Genomic DNA, 14,171 nt, shown 5'->3' on the forward strand with positions numbered 1-14,171 from the left:
CTGGGCGGTCTACGATGACGTTTGTCACCCTAGGCCTCCCTCCCGGAGATGTATGTTTTGGGGTTCCCTTGGGCTCAGATGGATGCGAAGGCACCCAAGGGGTTCCAAGATGTGTTGTTGATGAATGTCCTTAATTAAGTAACCGATGGGCCTCTCTGACGTCATAGGGCGCCAGCGGGGTTGCCAAACGGGTCTTTTATGTATGTGCCGTCCAATCATAATACTCTCTGTTAACACGAAGATGCGGTGGCAACTTTATGTTATGTTATACTCTCTGTTAACACGAAGATGCGGTGGCAACTTTATGTTATACGAGTCCATAATCACGCACATATTTCTCTAGGCAGTAAAGATGTTAACAGCACCTTTATGTGTCTAGAGTTCATTTTGTAAAACATTTTTTTATATTAGAAATAAAGATGTTTATAAGAATATGAATATCGAAGACATCAATAACATTTTAACTGAAATTTCAAAATTAAAAAATCAAGGAATTGTATTATCTGATAAGCTTGATAACCAAAAAATATTGTCCGATTATGAAATTATTAACGAGCAATCAAAACAAGGTCGATATACCTTGCCACGTGAGTATTCTTTTATAAAGCGATTACAATATACGATCAATGAAAACCTGTATGGCAATGACGTAAATGCATTTATTGGATTGTTTACTACCGTTGAAAAAATACGACGAAAACTCGGACAGGCTTTTGAACGGCGTCGAGAAATCTCTAATAAAATTAAAAACATCAGGAAGATTCTAGACGAAGACGCTGCGGAGGAGAGAACTCTCTCAATTGAAATCACCGATTATACTCATTGAAGTTACTTGTGTGTACAAGTAAAAAAAAAATAAAACGTTAAAACAACATTTTTTTTTTGCCATCAGCGAAGTCATATACGTGTGCAGGTATATTTCTACATAGGATTTTCTCCTCCAAGAATTCTTATCAATCTGGATTTTCCTATACAACTATGTGCGTACTGAATTAACTGTTTGTGGTCGCAGATAATTACTGCGACACCGCCGTTTTCACGTAGTCGCTGATATTGCTGTGGTGTTAGCAAGAATCTATCATCACCGTGTTCAGCAACCACTAGTTTAAAACCCTCCCCGTGATTATTTTTGAAGCATTCCCGGATTGCGTCGTATAGTTTGACTTTGTCGTTGATGGATACTTTGACCTGGTAGTACATTATTAAATAACTTAGTACTTAATTGCAATGACGTGTTGGGGGTTTGTATTATAAAATTAGAAGAATTTTATTTATAATAAATGGTAGGTGAATCACTTACAACGAGATTAGCACGTGAAAGACTAGCAGCGCTTAAAAAGTTTATACCGTTACGAGACAGAGTGAGAGAGAAACTTCAAACGCGGCAACAAATGCAAACTGATTTTACTGTTGGAAGTGAACAGTTATTTGTCCCGGTAACTAAAGCGACTAAGGATGTTACAGCGGCAACAGAACGAGCAATATATGGAGATATTCCTAAGGAGGGCGAGCGACGAGAAGTGCCTCTTCTTCCTGTACTTGAAAAGATAGCAGCAGAGACCGAACAAACAAAAAAGTCTCTGGAAACACTTCCCGTGGATATAACAACTACTGGACAGCAACAACGACAAAAAGAACGAGTACTAGAAGAACTACGACGACAAGGTGATACTGAAGAAGAGGAAGAAGACGTTACTATAAAAAAATGTATTCACCACAAAGTATATTTACACACGATGTATACAATAAAATTAAAAGTTTAGATGTCACTGAATTAGCTAAATTCACCGCGCTGAATTTTTCACATGATCTAAGAGAAAACGCTGTAAACAAAATGTATAAAGAGTATATAAAAAATGACAAGAATTGGATAAAAAAAGTATACCTGGCAAAACGTGACAAATTTAAAATCACAAAAAATATCCGCAATGATTTCGAGGATTTTAAAGAGATGGTATTGAGTAGAGTGGATAAAGAAAAGTCAACTGGATTTCTTGGTAAATGGGACACAACTAAAGAAACAACTGGAGATGGATATTTAGGCAGCGGCTTAGTTGGAAACGCTAGTGTTACTTGTCCTGGTAATGTTCTCAGTGATATATCACGGTTAGAAGTACTTATCGGAGGGAAACGAGCCGGAAATAATTCCAGAGAAATTATTAATGAAGCCGCTGATATTTGCAGGCGGCTATTTGCCGGCGGTGTAATGGGTATTAATATATATCGAATGCTCATAAACGAACTCGTGGATGGTTTTGATGACCACGGTCATCACAGCGATTGATCAATCACTGGTGATCACAATTACTAATTGGAAAACATTAACATGATAATAATAAGATGATCATACACTACAACCATGATAAACCAGTACTCGTCTACGTGGTAAACTCGCGATTGCCTGTTTACCGCGCGTACTATGGAGATGGTCTCGGTAATACCATTGCGGGGTTATTTACAAGAATGGCTCCAAAAGTAGCGCCGTTAGCCAAACAATTAGGAATGAAGGCTATTGATGTTATTCGTGATAGGGGTATTAGTGCTATTGGAGATGTTGCCGGAAAGGCGTTTTCTGCCGCACGAGATAAACTAATGTCGTTGGTGAGAAAAAGAAAACAGAAACCACCGGTGATGCCATCAACGACAGTGATGCCGGCAAATGTCAGTAAAGTAATAAATAACGCCGTGGAAGAAAAACTAGAGTCATTGGCGGCTCAGTCATTGATGACGACTCCGTCGTTGGCGGCTCAGTCATCCACCGATGCAACAACCAATGCGCTCATGAACGCGATAGCGGGAAGTGGCCTTAAACAGAATTCAAAGAATTTACGACGAAAACGACGTTGATGGATTTCAATTGAAAACACCAACATGAATAATAATAAAAATGTTTGCGCGAACCGCTGATCCCGCTTTTGATATGGATGCCCCAGTGCGCAGGGATGATTCTGTCCGTGATTATCAATTTTATTCCTATCAACCACCACAAGCCGACCTACGATCGCGAATTGAACTTCAAGTCCAAGATACCAGTAAATACTTTTTGCCGTGTGAAGCGTTTATCGAAATTGAGGGAGAACTCGTGACAAATGTTGCCGCTAATACACCGTACGCAGATGACGATCGTGTTCGAGTTGGTTTTGTCAACAACGGTATCATGGCGTTATTTGAGAGCGCCAGATATCTTATTGACGGGCGAGAAATTGAATCAATAGAACGCGAGGTTGATATTGCAACAACGATAATTGGGTTAGCGAGATACTCGGATGATTATACAAAATCGGCGGGCCCATCTATGATGTTCGCAAAGGACGCCACTGATAACGCTGATCATCTTCAGTACATTAACGTGCTGACACCACAAGATACTTCAGTTGCTAATCAAGCTGAAGCAGCTAACCCAGACCGCAGGGCAAGACCAGGCGCTGATTTCAATATTATAAAAAGTGCTAACAATAATTACAATTTAGGATTCGCAACACGAGTAGGGATGTTGCAAAGACCACGCCGACAGTTTTCATGCGCGATTCCACTCCATCACATATTCGGATTCTGTAGAAATGTCAGAAAAGTTATCTATGGGGCTAAGCATACAATCGCGCTAACGCGAAGGGGCGATGATAACAATGCAATATGGCGTGCTGCTGGCGTCGATAACGGTAAAGTCGTTTTAACTAAAATAGCATTGTGAATGCCGGTGTTGACTCCATCAGTTACCACGGAAGCACGATTGTTATCATTTATGGAACAGGGAGGGAAATCATTATTGAGTTGGCTAGCGGTAACAACTGATGCTAAAGAGGATAATGTCGCTGATACATTTACATGGCACTTGGCATCAAAACAGGGTGTTTCAGCCCCGCGTCATATATTCATAGCGCTACAGAATAGGGAACGATTGGGTAATCAAGAACGCAGCCATATGATATTTGATCAATTAGGAGTCAGGGATGTTTCGCTGAGAATAAACGGACAACAGGAACCATCCGAGGATATACAGCTTAATTACGGCGACAACCATATCGCACGTGTGTATCATCGATTGCTGTCATACATGGGTCGTGATCAAAACGTCGACACTGGTTTGCAAATATCACAACTTGATTTTAAAAAACTGTATCCGATTTATTACTTTTCGTTGGAACATCTTGATTTAACGAGACAATCCGTCGTTGATATACACTTCCGAGCTCGTATAGCCCCGGGTGGTGCCGATTATAGAGCGGTTGCTGTCATTCTCAGCGATAAATCAATGCTGCTAGAAGGTGTTGGTGGACGAATGAGAATCGTTGATGCGCCAGTGGAAAACATGTAATTGAAAACACAAACGCGTTTACAATAAAATGTCGTATAGTGTTGTCAGTGTAGAGTTGACTGATGGTCAAGTCAAGAAATTACGATCAAAGTCGGCTAAACAATGCGGGACCACAATAACGCTAAAGCCGTCGCAGATGGTAGGTGGTAATCATAAGATATCGTTGACGGCGCGTCAAATAAAACATTTCAATGATGCAATGAAGAATAAAAAGGGTATTCAAATAGATTTCTCGGCCGCAGCGATTAAAAACATGGAAAAGACCGGTGGGATATTTCCGCTGTTAGCTGCGATTCCAGCGTTGATTGCCGCGGCCGCACCAGCAGTGGCTAAGGCGGCGGCGTTGGGGGCCGTTGGTACCGCGGCGGGGATGGCATTGAAGAAGGCAACCGGAAGAGGCTATAAAAAAAAGAAACAAGGACGATCCGTGGCCGGAAAGGGTCTAAGACTACCGGGAACCCCGTATTCATGGTATTCGGGAAAGGGTCTAAGACTACCGGGAACCGTTTATTAACGCAAGAGTCAATGACTGCTATGTCTAATTTTGATTTAATAGATGCCGCCGACGTGTTAGCGATAAAAAACTTCAGAGGTGTTTTTTATGAGGGATCAATTACCGGCGGCACCAAGGAATATTGAAACTGGCATAATTAACCTCGATAAATCCTCCGGAGCGGGAACTCATTGGGTTGCGTACGCGATTGATCCGCGCGCGATCGTCTATTTTGATTCATACGGGTTAGCCCCGCCGAACGAGTTCATGCGGTATATCCGGGCGTGTTCAGCCCCGGTTTTTTATTCCACGCTGCCAACACAGCAATTAAGCGACCCACCGATATGTGGCCGTGAGGTATTGAACGTACTCGCGGCGATTTCATCATCGCGAAAACCACCTCATGTGGTTGTAAACGAATACACTAGTGGGGTCGTAGAGGCCCGGCGGGTTAATTAAAAACACCGTTTTTTTTACAATAACGATGATTGATATTTGGGGACGACCTATTTCGGCGCTGAAAGAATCCACGGAAACGCCCGCCACCGATGACATAAAAAAACTAATCGAGGATGAAATCGCTGAGACGTTGAACCTAACAAGTGTTGACCCGGGCGAAATAGTTGTATTTCAAGACCGCCAGGGTAAATTGAAATCCAGTAATGTGTCGCTGGATGACGTTTTAACACGACAGCGTGATGCCGCCGAGAACGCTATCGCGCTGTATATCAGCGACGGACGACTCAAACCGGGTGAACATCTACTGACGATAACGAATAGGGTAACATTAATCCAAGACGGTTTTATAAGGTTGGATAGATTGGTGACCGAACTTGACACGCAGGTGAAAAAATCTGTCACCGAGGTGAAAAAATCTGTCACCGATATACAACTCACTACCGCTAGTTTTTTTGGGACCCCGACGGTAACCGAACCGAATATTACAACAATAAAAAATACTATTTCGGAGTTTACAACGCTGTCGGGCCAATTTTACACGTTAGGAAAAAATGTTAACAGGATCGATGACAACTTTGATAAATTTTTTGGTAAAAAAAATATCAAGCTGGATGAGATTACAACAACTATAAATGATATCACTGCGTATGGACAGGAAATAAAAACAATCAAAACTGATGTTGCAGCGAACAAGAATAATGTAGACGCAAATGGACAGGAAATAAAAACAATCAAAACTGATGTTGAAGCGAACAAAAAAAATGTAGACGGGCATACACAGGAAATAGGAACGATCAAAACTGATGTTGCAGCGAACAAAAAAAGTATAGACGCGTATGGAGGGGAAATAAAAACAATCAAAACTGATGTTGAAGCGAACAAAAAAAGTATAGACGCGAATGGACAGGAAATAAAAACAATCAAAACTGATGTTGAAGCGAACAAAAAAAATGTAGACGCGTATAGAGGGGAAATAAGAACAATCAAAACTGATGTTGCAGCGAACAAAAAAAGTACAGACGCGTATGGAGGGGAAATAAAAACAATCAAAACTGATGTTGCAGCGAACAAGAATAATGTAGGCGCGTATGGAGGGGAAATAAAAACAATCAAAACTGATGTTGCAGCGAACAAAAAAAGTATAGACGTGTATGGAGGGGAAATAAAAACAATCAAAACTGATGTTGCAGCGAACAAAAAAAGTATAGACGCGTATGGAGGGGAAATAGGAACGATCAAAACTGATATTACAGCGATCAGAACTAGTATAGACGTGCATGAACGGAGAATAGGAACGATCAAAACTGATATTGTAGCGAACAAGAATAATATAGACGCGCATGGATGGAGAATAGAAACAATCAAAACTGATGTTGTAGCGAACAAAAGGAATATAGACGCGTATGGAGGGGAAATAGGAACGATCAAAACTGATATTACAGCGATCAGAACTAGTATAGACGTGCATGGAGGGGAAATAGGAACGATCAAAACTGATGTTGCAGCGAACAAAAAAAGTATAGACGCGCATACAGTGGAAATAGAAACAGTCAAAACTGATGTTGAAGCGAACAAAAGGAATATAGACGCGCATGGAGGGGAAATAGGAACGATCAAAACTGATGTTGCAGCGAACAAAAAAAGTATAGACGCGAATGGACGGGAAATAGGAACGATCAAAACTGATGTTGCAGCGAACAAAAAAAGTATAGACGTGCATGGAGGGGAAATAAAAACAATCAAAACTGATGTTGCAGCGAACAGAAAAAGTATAGACGCGCATACAGGGGAATTAAAAGCAGTCGACAATAATATTACAGCGATCAGAACTAATATAGACGTGCATGAACCGGGGATAAAAGCGGTCAAAACTGATATTACAGAGATTAAAGACAGACTACCTGGAATGACAGAGCAACTCGAAAAAATGAAAACACCTCATGGGAGCATCGGCAATAGCGTATACACGGTTCAACACGGATCATTCGATTGGACTCCTACGCATGATACAGTAAATATCACCGCAACTGTTAAGGGCATTTATCGATTGACATTGATTTCAGCGATGCAGTTCAGTATATCATCATCGAGTTCATCCGGGTTTAACAATACAATATCAACAATCGTTGACAAAAATGCAACCGAACGGTTTATAATTAGAGCCGTTGATAGCGGTCTATTTAGGACAAACATCACATGGTATGTGGAATTTGTAGTGGATCTAAGTAAGTAATTGAAAACACTAGTTTTTTTAAAATAAAATGACCACCAGGGTAATTGAATCAGAGGTATCACCGACGTCACATCAATATCGATTCGATACCGCAAAAGAATTCTCTGCGAACTTGAAAACGCTTTCCGAACAATACCGCGCAAAAATAAAAAAAATACCGTCGTAAAATAACCGCCATCGACGTGGCCGTGTACTCGGTGTCCGGTATAGTAGCCGGTACCGGTGTCATTTTATCCACGGTGACCATGATAGCCCCGATCGCTGTTCCAATCGCTATCTCCGCGGCGACAACAATTGCTGGAGTCGCCAACGCAATCACTAGAAAGATATCATCGTGTTCTCAGAAAAAACTCAACGAGTATACAGTAAAACATCAAATAGTATCCGACGCGTACTCGAAATTATCCGGGTTGATCTCGTTGTCGATTGATAATTCGTTCATATCCGATGTTGAATTCTCCACGATGGTCCAGTTGTATGGCTCCGCGATGTCAAAAATCGAAAATTTTCAACTGGAAGCCGGAAACCACGTCGCTGAAACCACTTCAATGGGCTTAAAACATTCTTCTGAAAACAAGCAAGTTGTTAATATTCGGTGTTGAAATTAAACACTAAAAACAGCAAATAATAATAATGTCGCTGAACCCCGAAGGGTTTCAATTACTTCAACGGATCGCGGAGAACACCACTCCGGTACAAACAAGTATGATATCGATAACGTCAACGAAACCCGAATTCAGTGTGAACTTCCCATCACCGGTTCCAGTAAAGGAAATAGCACTGGCAAAATTGCGAGTATATCACAGTTGGCCTAATATCCGAGCGGACGCATTTAACGGACAACAACCTAATAACTCGCTGGTTTTTGCATGGACAAATAAACCCGATGGAACCCCAGACTAGAAGGAGGTTACAATACCAACTGGGTCATACCAAATAGAACAAATCAATAAAGAATTTCAACGCAGGATAAAATCGATCACAGGAAAAGAATCAAAAATCGCTATTACGGTTCATGAACCGACGTTATCGTCGACGATTGAAATAAGCACACCGGGGTATATGGTTGATATTTATAACAGTTCAATAAGAGCCATACTAGGATGGCCTAAGAATCCACCTCATGAAATCCCCGCGGACTTGCACACGAATGCGCAATCGTATCATGAGACTAATCCCAGTTATCGAAATGATTTGTCTATTATAAAAAACATGTTATTACCCAGCAGGTTTATATTTCAAGACAGGAATACCATGCAATGGTATTTTCCGTATAAAGAAACTCCTGAATCGTCCGCCGTGGTCACAGTTAGTTTAAATGATATCACTGGTGCGTTTGCCGAGATTAATCGTAATTACCGATCACAACTAGAACAGCTACGGAAAACAAAAGCACGAAAACACGTTGAGGTGTTAAATCAACTTATATCAGACATGGAATATATTAATGAACGAATCGTTAAGACAACATCTGCTAACAGCGATGATAATAAACAAAAATTCCTAACCGAGTATAATATCACAGAAGCCGATTTACCCGATTTCAAATTTCCAAGTTACAACGCACCAGAAATAAGTTAATCTCTTAATGATTTTCTCGCCCCATCAACTATCCTCAGACACGATAACGGAGAGGATGGTAGGCATATTGCTCCATACAACGTAAATATTACGTCTGTGATAGCAATCAATCTAGTGTGTGATGTTATCGAAGGGAGTTACCAGGTGAATACCAAGCAATCAAATCAGGCTCAACAGGGGTATATCCTTTATTCATTTTCACCAACAGCCCCTCCGGGATTTTTAATCGTTGAGAGTCCAATTAATCCGGTCTATATGCGATGCCATAATCGGTTTTTAACAAGAATTAATTTCAGACTTACCGATCAGTCAAATAACCTAATTGATCTACAAGAGGAGGAGTTAGTGATCACTCTGTTTGTAAGATCATTGTAAATAGCCACTTAGCAGCAGAGGGGGCGATGACATCAACGCGGTCGTCGCGCTTTTTTACCGGACGCTGACGACACTGGGATCGGCGCGCAGAAAGTATATTAAACTAAATGACGTTCGATTTACCCCCCGACGACGTCGTCGTTTTTTTTTACCGGGCGCTGACGACACCGGATCCGCTGAGTGCAGAAGGTATTAATTAAACCAAATGACGTTTGGACAAAATGTCCGATTCGCCCCCTCTGCTGCTCACGCTCTCCTGATGTTTGTCTTCTGCTAGAACACATACATACAATAAAGTAATTATTGGAAAAGCCAATTGCAATTACCTACTTTCCCTACTATGAGAGTCACATTTATGCAAATAACATGCTAACAAGGTTAATATATATATATATATATCGTGGCTAACCAGGAGTTCTGTCAATACGACAAAAGCCTTTAAGCTGAGCCAAGCTGCAAACAGCAAATTAATTAATGCGAAGACAGTAAATCACAATGACGTTGAGATCTAGTCACCAGCTTCATCTGTGGTGGTATAAATGATGCAAGGAACACACTGACTGCGTGATGCTACTAGTATGCGCCATTTATGATTATCTGTCAGAAATAGCACCGAAAAGCTTACGGAATGTGTAAAAATTCCGCATAAAATATGCTATCCCAGCCTGTTTATTGGATAAATCCCTCCAATATTTAAAAAATTCACCATTCTTGCAATTGATGGGTGAAGTCTTAACGCCCTTCCCTCACCCCCCCCCCCCAAAAAAAAAGAAACGTTTCAGTTTTTGTCAATAGAAAGTGCATCGTTTCCTGAATATATCACACCTGCAGCTGAACATTTGCCAGAAAGACGCAACGTTCATGCTGCGGTTAACCTGCAGCATCCATTAATGAAAAATAAATAACTCTCGGTGACCTATATTCCTCTGGGGTGGTTCAGAGAGATTCTAGAAATATTTTGATCCGGTTTTGATAAATACACCTTGCTCACAAATGAAACGTTTACTTTGAGAACGAAACTTTCGCACTTGGGATTAATCTTTAATCACCAAGTCATTTGAAATAATAGGCTATTGTCACATACATTCCCCAGGCATAGTTCAAAGACATATTGTCACGAAACACTAATACATAGAGCTGGCTGTACAAAAAAAAATTGATATTAATGTGACTAAGGACAAAATCAATGCCGACTGAAAACCTCATGGCTATAAAGTTAGCTCTTTTGGATTTCATAAAAGCGAGCGAGATAATATTTAATATAGGGGCTGCAAGCAAAACAAGCCGTTAGTTTTCTATGTCCTTAAATTCTCTTTAACATCACAATGAGGTGAGGTAAGGCATATAAAATGCATGACAGTGCTGGTTTTAATGAGTTACGGAAAAGCGTAAGGAGGTAAGCCTTATAAAATGCATGGTAGTGATGGTTGTAGCGAGTTAATTACGTTTGATATTTATTGACAATTCAAAATGGAATAATGGCGCTTGTATGGACAGTTATTTTGAGATTATGCATCCATACTGTATCATCTGTCAGCTTTCAATGGCAAATATCTTTCGCTTTGCATGCTTTTGCTGCGCAATTTGTATGTCACCTTTACTGCCGGTATTATCAATTTCTGTCTGTCTGTCTGTATGTCTATCTGTAATGTTAATGTCATTTAAATAACAGAAGAAATATTTTTCAAAAACTTGGCAAATATAAAAAGCCCAGTACACGAAGCATAGGTGGTGGTGATGTCTTTCACATAAATTTTAGACTCACTCGTCTACTCTTCCACTAGAGTTATCAGTTCGGGCGCTAGAAAAGGAGTTAATGACAAAAGAAAAATGGAAGTTTTGTGTTATACAGGTTCATAAACGGTTTCGAGACAGAAAACATAACAGTCTTCTTGAGTAAGAAAGAGAGATAAGAAAACTTCATTTGGCCCTAAATTTTACAATGCTTTGATGAATCAATTCTAGACGGACACATACATACATGCAGGCGTACATGCACGTACGCACGCACGCACACACACACACGTACGTACATACATACATACATACATACATACATACATACATACATATATAGATAGATAGATATAGCTTTTTTACATTTGTAAAGAATACATGGAAACAAAGACTTAAAGGTGTTATTGTAGATTTTCATACACATAATTCATCTACTCTACTGCCATGCATTTAAATAGATCATTTGTGAAAGCGGTGGTCACGATACTTAAAGACATTAAAAACCCTTATTCTTTACTCTCATTCACCCCCCCCCACCCCCGCTTCATTTTTTACAACGTTTTTAAAGGTGTACAAAGCATATATATTCTTTTTTCTTTCCAGACTCCCAATATATTAGTTTACTAAAATATTTAGTCCACGTATCTGTCCTGACCTATTGTAGTGCAGATTTACCTTTGTATAGATGATACAGCCAGGAGGCAAAGCACAGCGAGAGTTTGAGAGAGCTGAAAAGAAAGGTAACGTCGTTGACAACATGTAGTTAAATGCTCAGTATTGTTTCCCCAGTTTTCACTTAGTATTCACTCACTTGACAATTCATACTCTGTTCAATATCATTAGTGTCATGTTTACTGAATAGATGGGTGCAATACGAAGAAGTAGCCCAAGATGCACATAAGGAACGATTTTCAACGTACGAATGTTAGCGATTTGCTTACCAGAAGGTCTAATAATCCCCCCCTCCTCTCTCTCTCTCTCTCTCTCTCTCTCTCTCTCTCTCTACATATATATATATAAAGTAAGAATAAAATCTGACGGTTATTTATCATTCTTAAGATTAATGTTGTCATGTAATGAGTTTGATCTGTCAGTGCTTCTATTCTCTGCCGAAGTTTGAAATAAATTTGTTCCTGTATTGCATATACCTTAAAACATTACACATTTCCAGCAGCTTTTGTTAAATTTCATATAAACCTCCATCATTAAATTATATATATATATATATATATATATATATATATATATATATATATATATATATATATATATATATATATAGGGAGAGAGAGAGAGAGAACGTGTATTTGAATTATTCACAAACGATCTTACCATGTTCGAGCTTGTGGCTGCTAACAATTTGTAGATAAGAAATGGGAAACGTTGGAGTTCCTCCTGCTTCTTATCTTATACTCAAACTGAACTGTCCTGTGCTGGAACAAGGGTTAATCTGTAATGTTTAGGACACATTCATATATATTGCGGTCTATGTATAATGCGCTTGCGCTAAATATAGAAAAGAATAAGATTCGCAGTAGATTCCATCTTTTAATTACCCTGTGCCGTAAGAACACAACATAAAAAAGCAAAACACCATTCATCCCCCTCCAGCAACACGCATGTACGTATGCGAGTACCAGTCAGATTAGGATATATATATATATATATATATATATATATATATATATATATATATATATATATATATATATATATATATATATATATATAATGAATCTCTCCATGTGCCGGTTAATAAAATTAGTTAATGTATCAGAAGATCAGACAACTGTTGATGATGATGAGCATTCATTCATATATATATATATATATATATATATATATATATATATATATATATATATATATATATATATAAGAGAAGGAGATAAGAGGAAAGAAAATACATTGGTAGATTGTCAAATCGACCATCTTACTAATCGACAGTGTGAGCTAGATAGATCGATTGATATCTAGATGCGATATTTAGAGCGAAATGGAGCCCAGGAAGAAAGTAATGCAAAGAAACTGTGGTGATATATATATATATATATATATATATATATATATATATATATATATATATATATATATATATACAGAGAGAGAGAGAGAGAGAGAGAGGGAGGGAAGCAGGGGGATAGATAGAAAAATAGATCCGGTTCAAAACACCTCAATGATCCCGTACAATTTACAAGCGTCCAGAAAGTTGTGATTATTGTTGCAAATCTTGGACAACCACGATAGTTTCGTATTTTTAACAATGCTTCTGGACGTATGTCCGAGATAAAAGCTATTTTCTAGAAGATAGCAGATGATGAGTATTAACTTCCTTAAAATAGATAAAGGTTTCCAGATTATCTCCGTTTGAAAGGTAATTTCCCTTGCAGATAGTTGCGTCTCAGATGTTTACACTGTCGATATTAATTGAAAGTTTTCTTTTAATTGATGAATGGTGGCTATTCATCGAGGAAAGAAAGTCCATCAATAACATATGAATCGATCCAGAGAAGGAATATATCATTAATCAAACAAAAAGTCAGGTAGCATATTGATTTCGATAACTATCGATCCACTTCTGCCATATGAATGTTTCCTGGACCTTTTCTTTCGATATAGTTATGTTCTCATTTAAGCTTTGTTTTCCAAACAGATTTCCAGTCAATTTTGGATCCGGATTATCTAGCATAACCATTTCTCCCATCAGCTCAACCCTGATCGTGTTCAATGTTAGAATAATAAAACTACTAATACCTGCTGTAACTAGAATACATATTTAAGGGGGTTTAATTTAACTCTTTTTTTTCCCAGAAATCATTTGTATCTTTAACACACGAAAAATGTTTCCGATTCTCAGGTTTCAGTAAATTCGGCAACTAGCCTTGTCTCACGTAACAATCTGAAACAATGGGCCAACATGGATGAGCTTTTCGTGTTGTAGTCCAATTTACTAGATGGATGGAAGGATCAAAGAATAG

The 14,171-nt window shown here is 39.0% G+C and overlaps 1 protein-coding gene across 1 annotated transcript in view; it reads right to left on the reverse strand.

Moving 5' to 3' along the window:
* LOC149777885 (uncharacterized) overlaps positions 1-12,645 on the reverse strand; it is a 33,264-nt gene extending 20,619 nt beyond the window's left edge. Inside the window, exons 1-3 of the mRNA XM_089938284.1 lie at positions 12,526-12,645; positions 11,869-11,921; positions 11,222-11,257 (exon numbers count right to left, since the gene is read on the reverse strand). Of these exons, the coding sequence (XP_089794410.1) occupies positions 11,222-11,257; positions 11,869-11,921; positions 12,526-12,528 (92 nt within the window). The 5' untranslated portion in view covers positions 12,529-12,645. The remainder of the gene's footprint in view (positions 1-11,221; positions 11,258-11,868; positions 11,922-12,525) is intronic.
* Between the last annotated feature and the right edge of the window lie 1,526 nt (positions 12,646-14,171).

Source organism: Sinohyriopsis cumingii, chromosome 17, assembly GCF_028554795.1.
Source record: "Sinohyriopsis cumingii isolate HCF-2022 chromosome 17, ASM2855479v2, whole genome shotgun sequence".
Classification (NCBI taxonomy): domain Eukaryota; kingdom Metazoa; phylum Mollusca; class Bivalvia; order Unionida; family Unionidae; genus Sinohyriopsis; species Sinohyriopsis cumingii.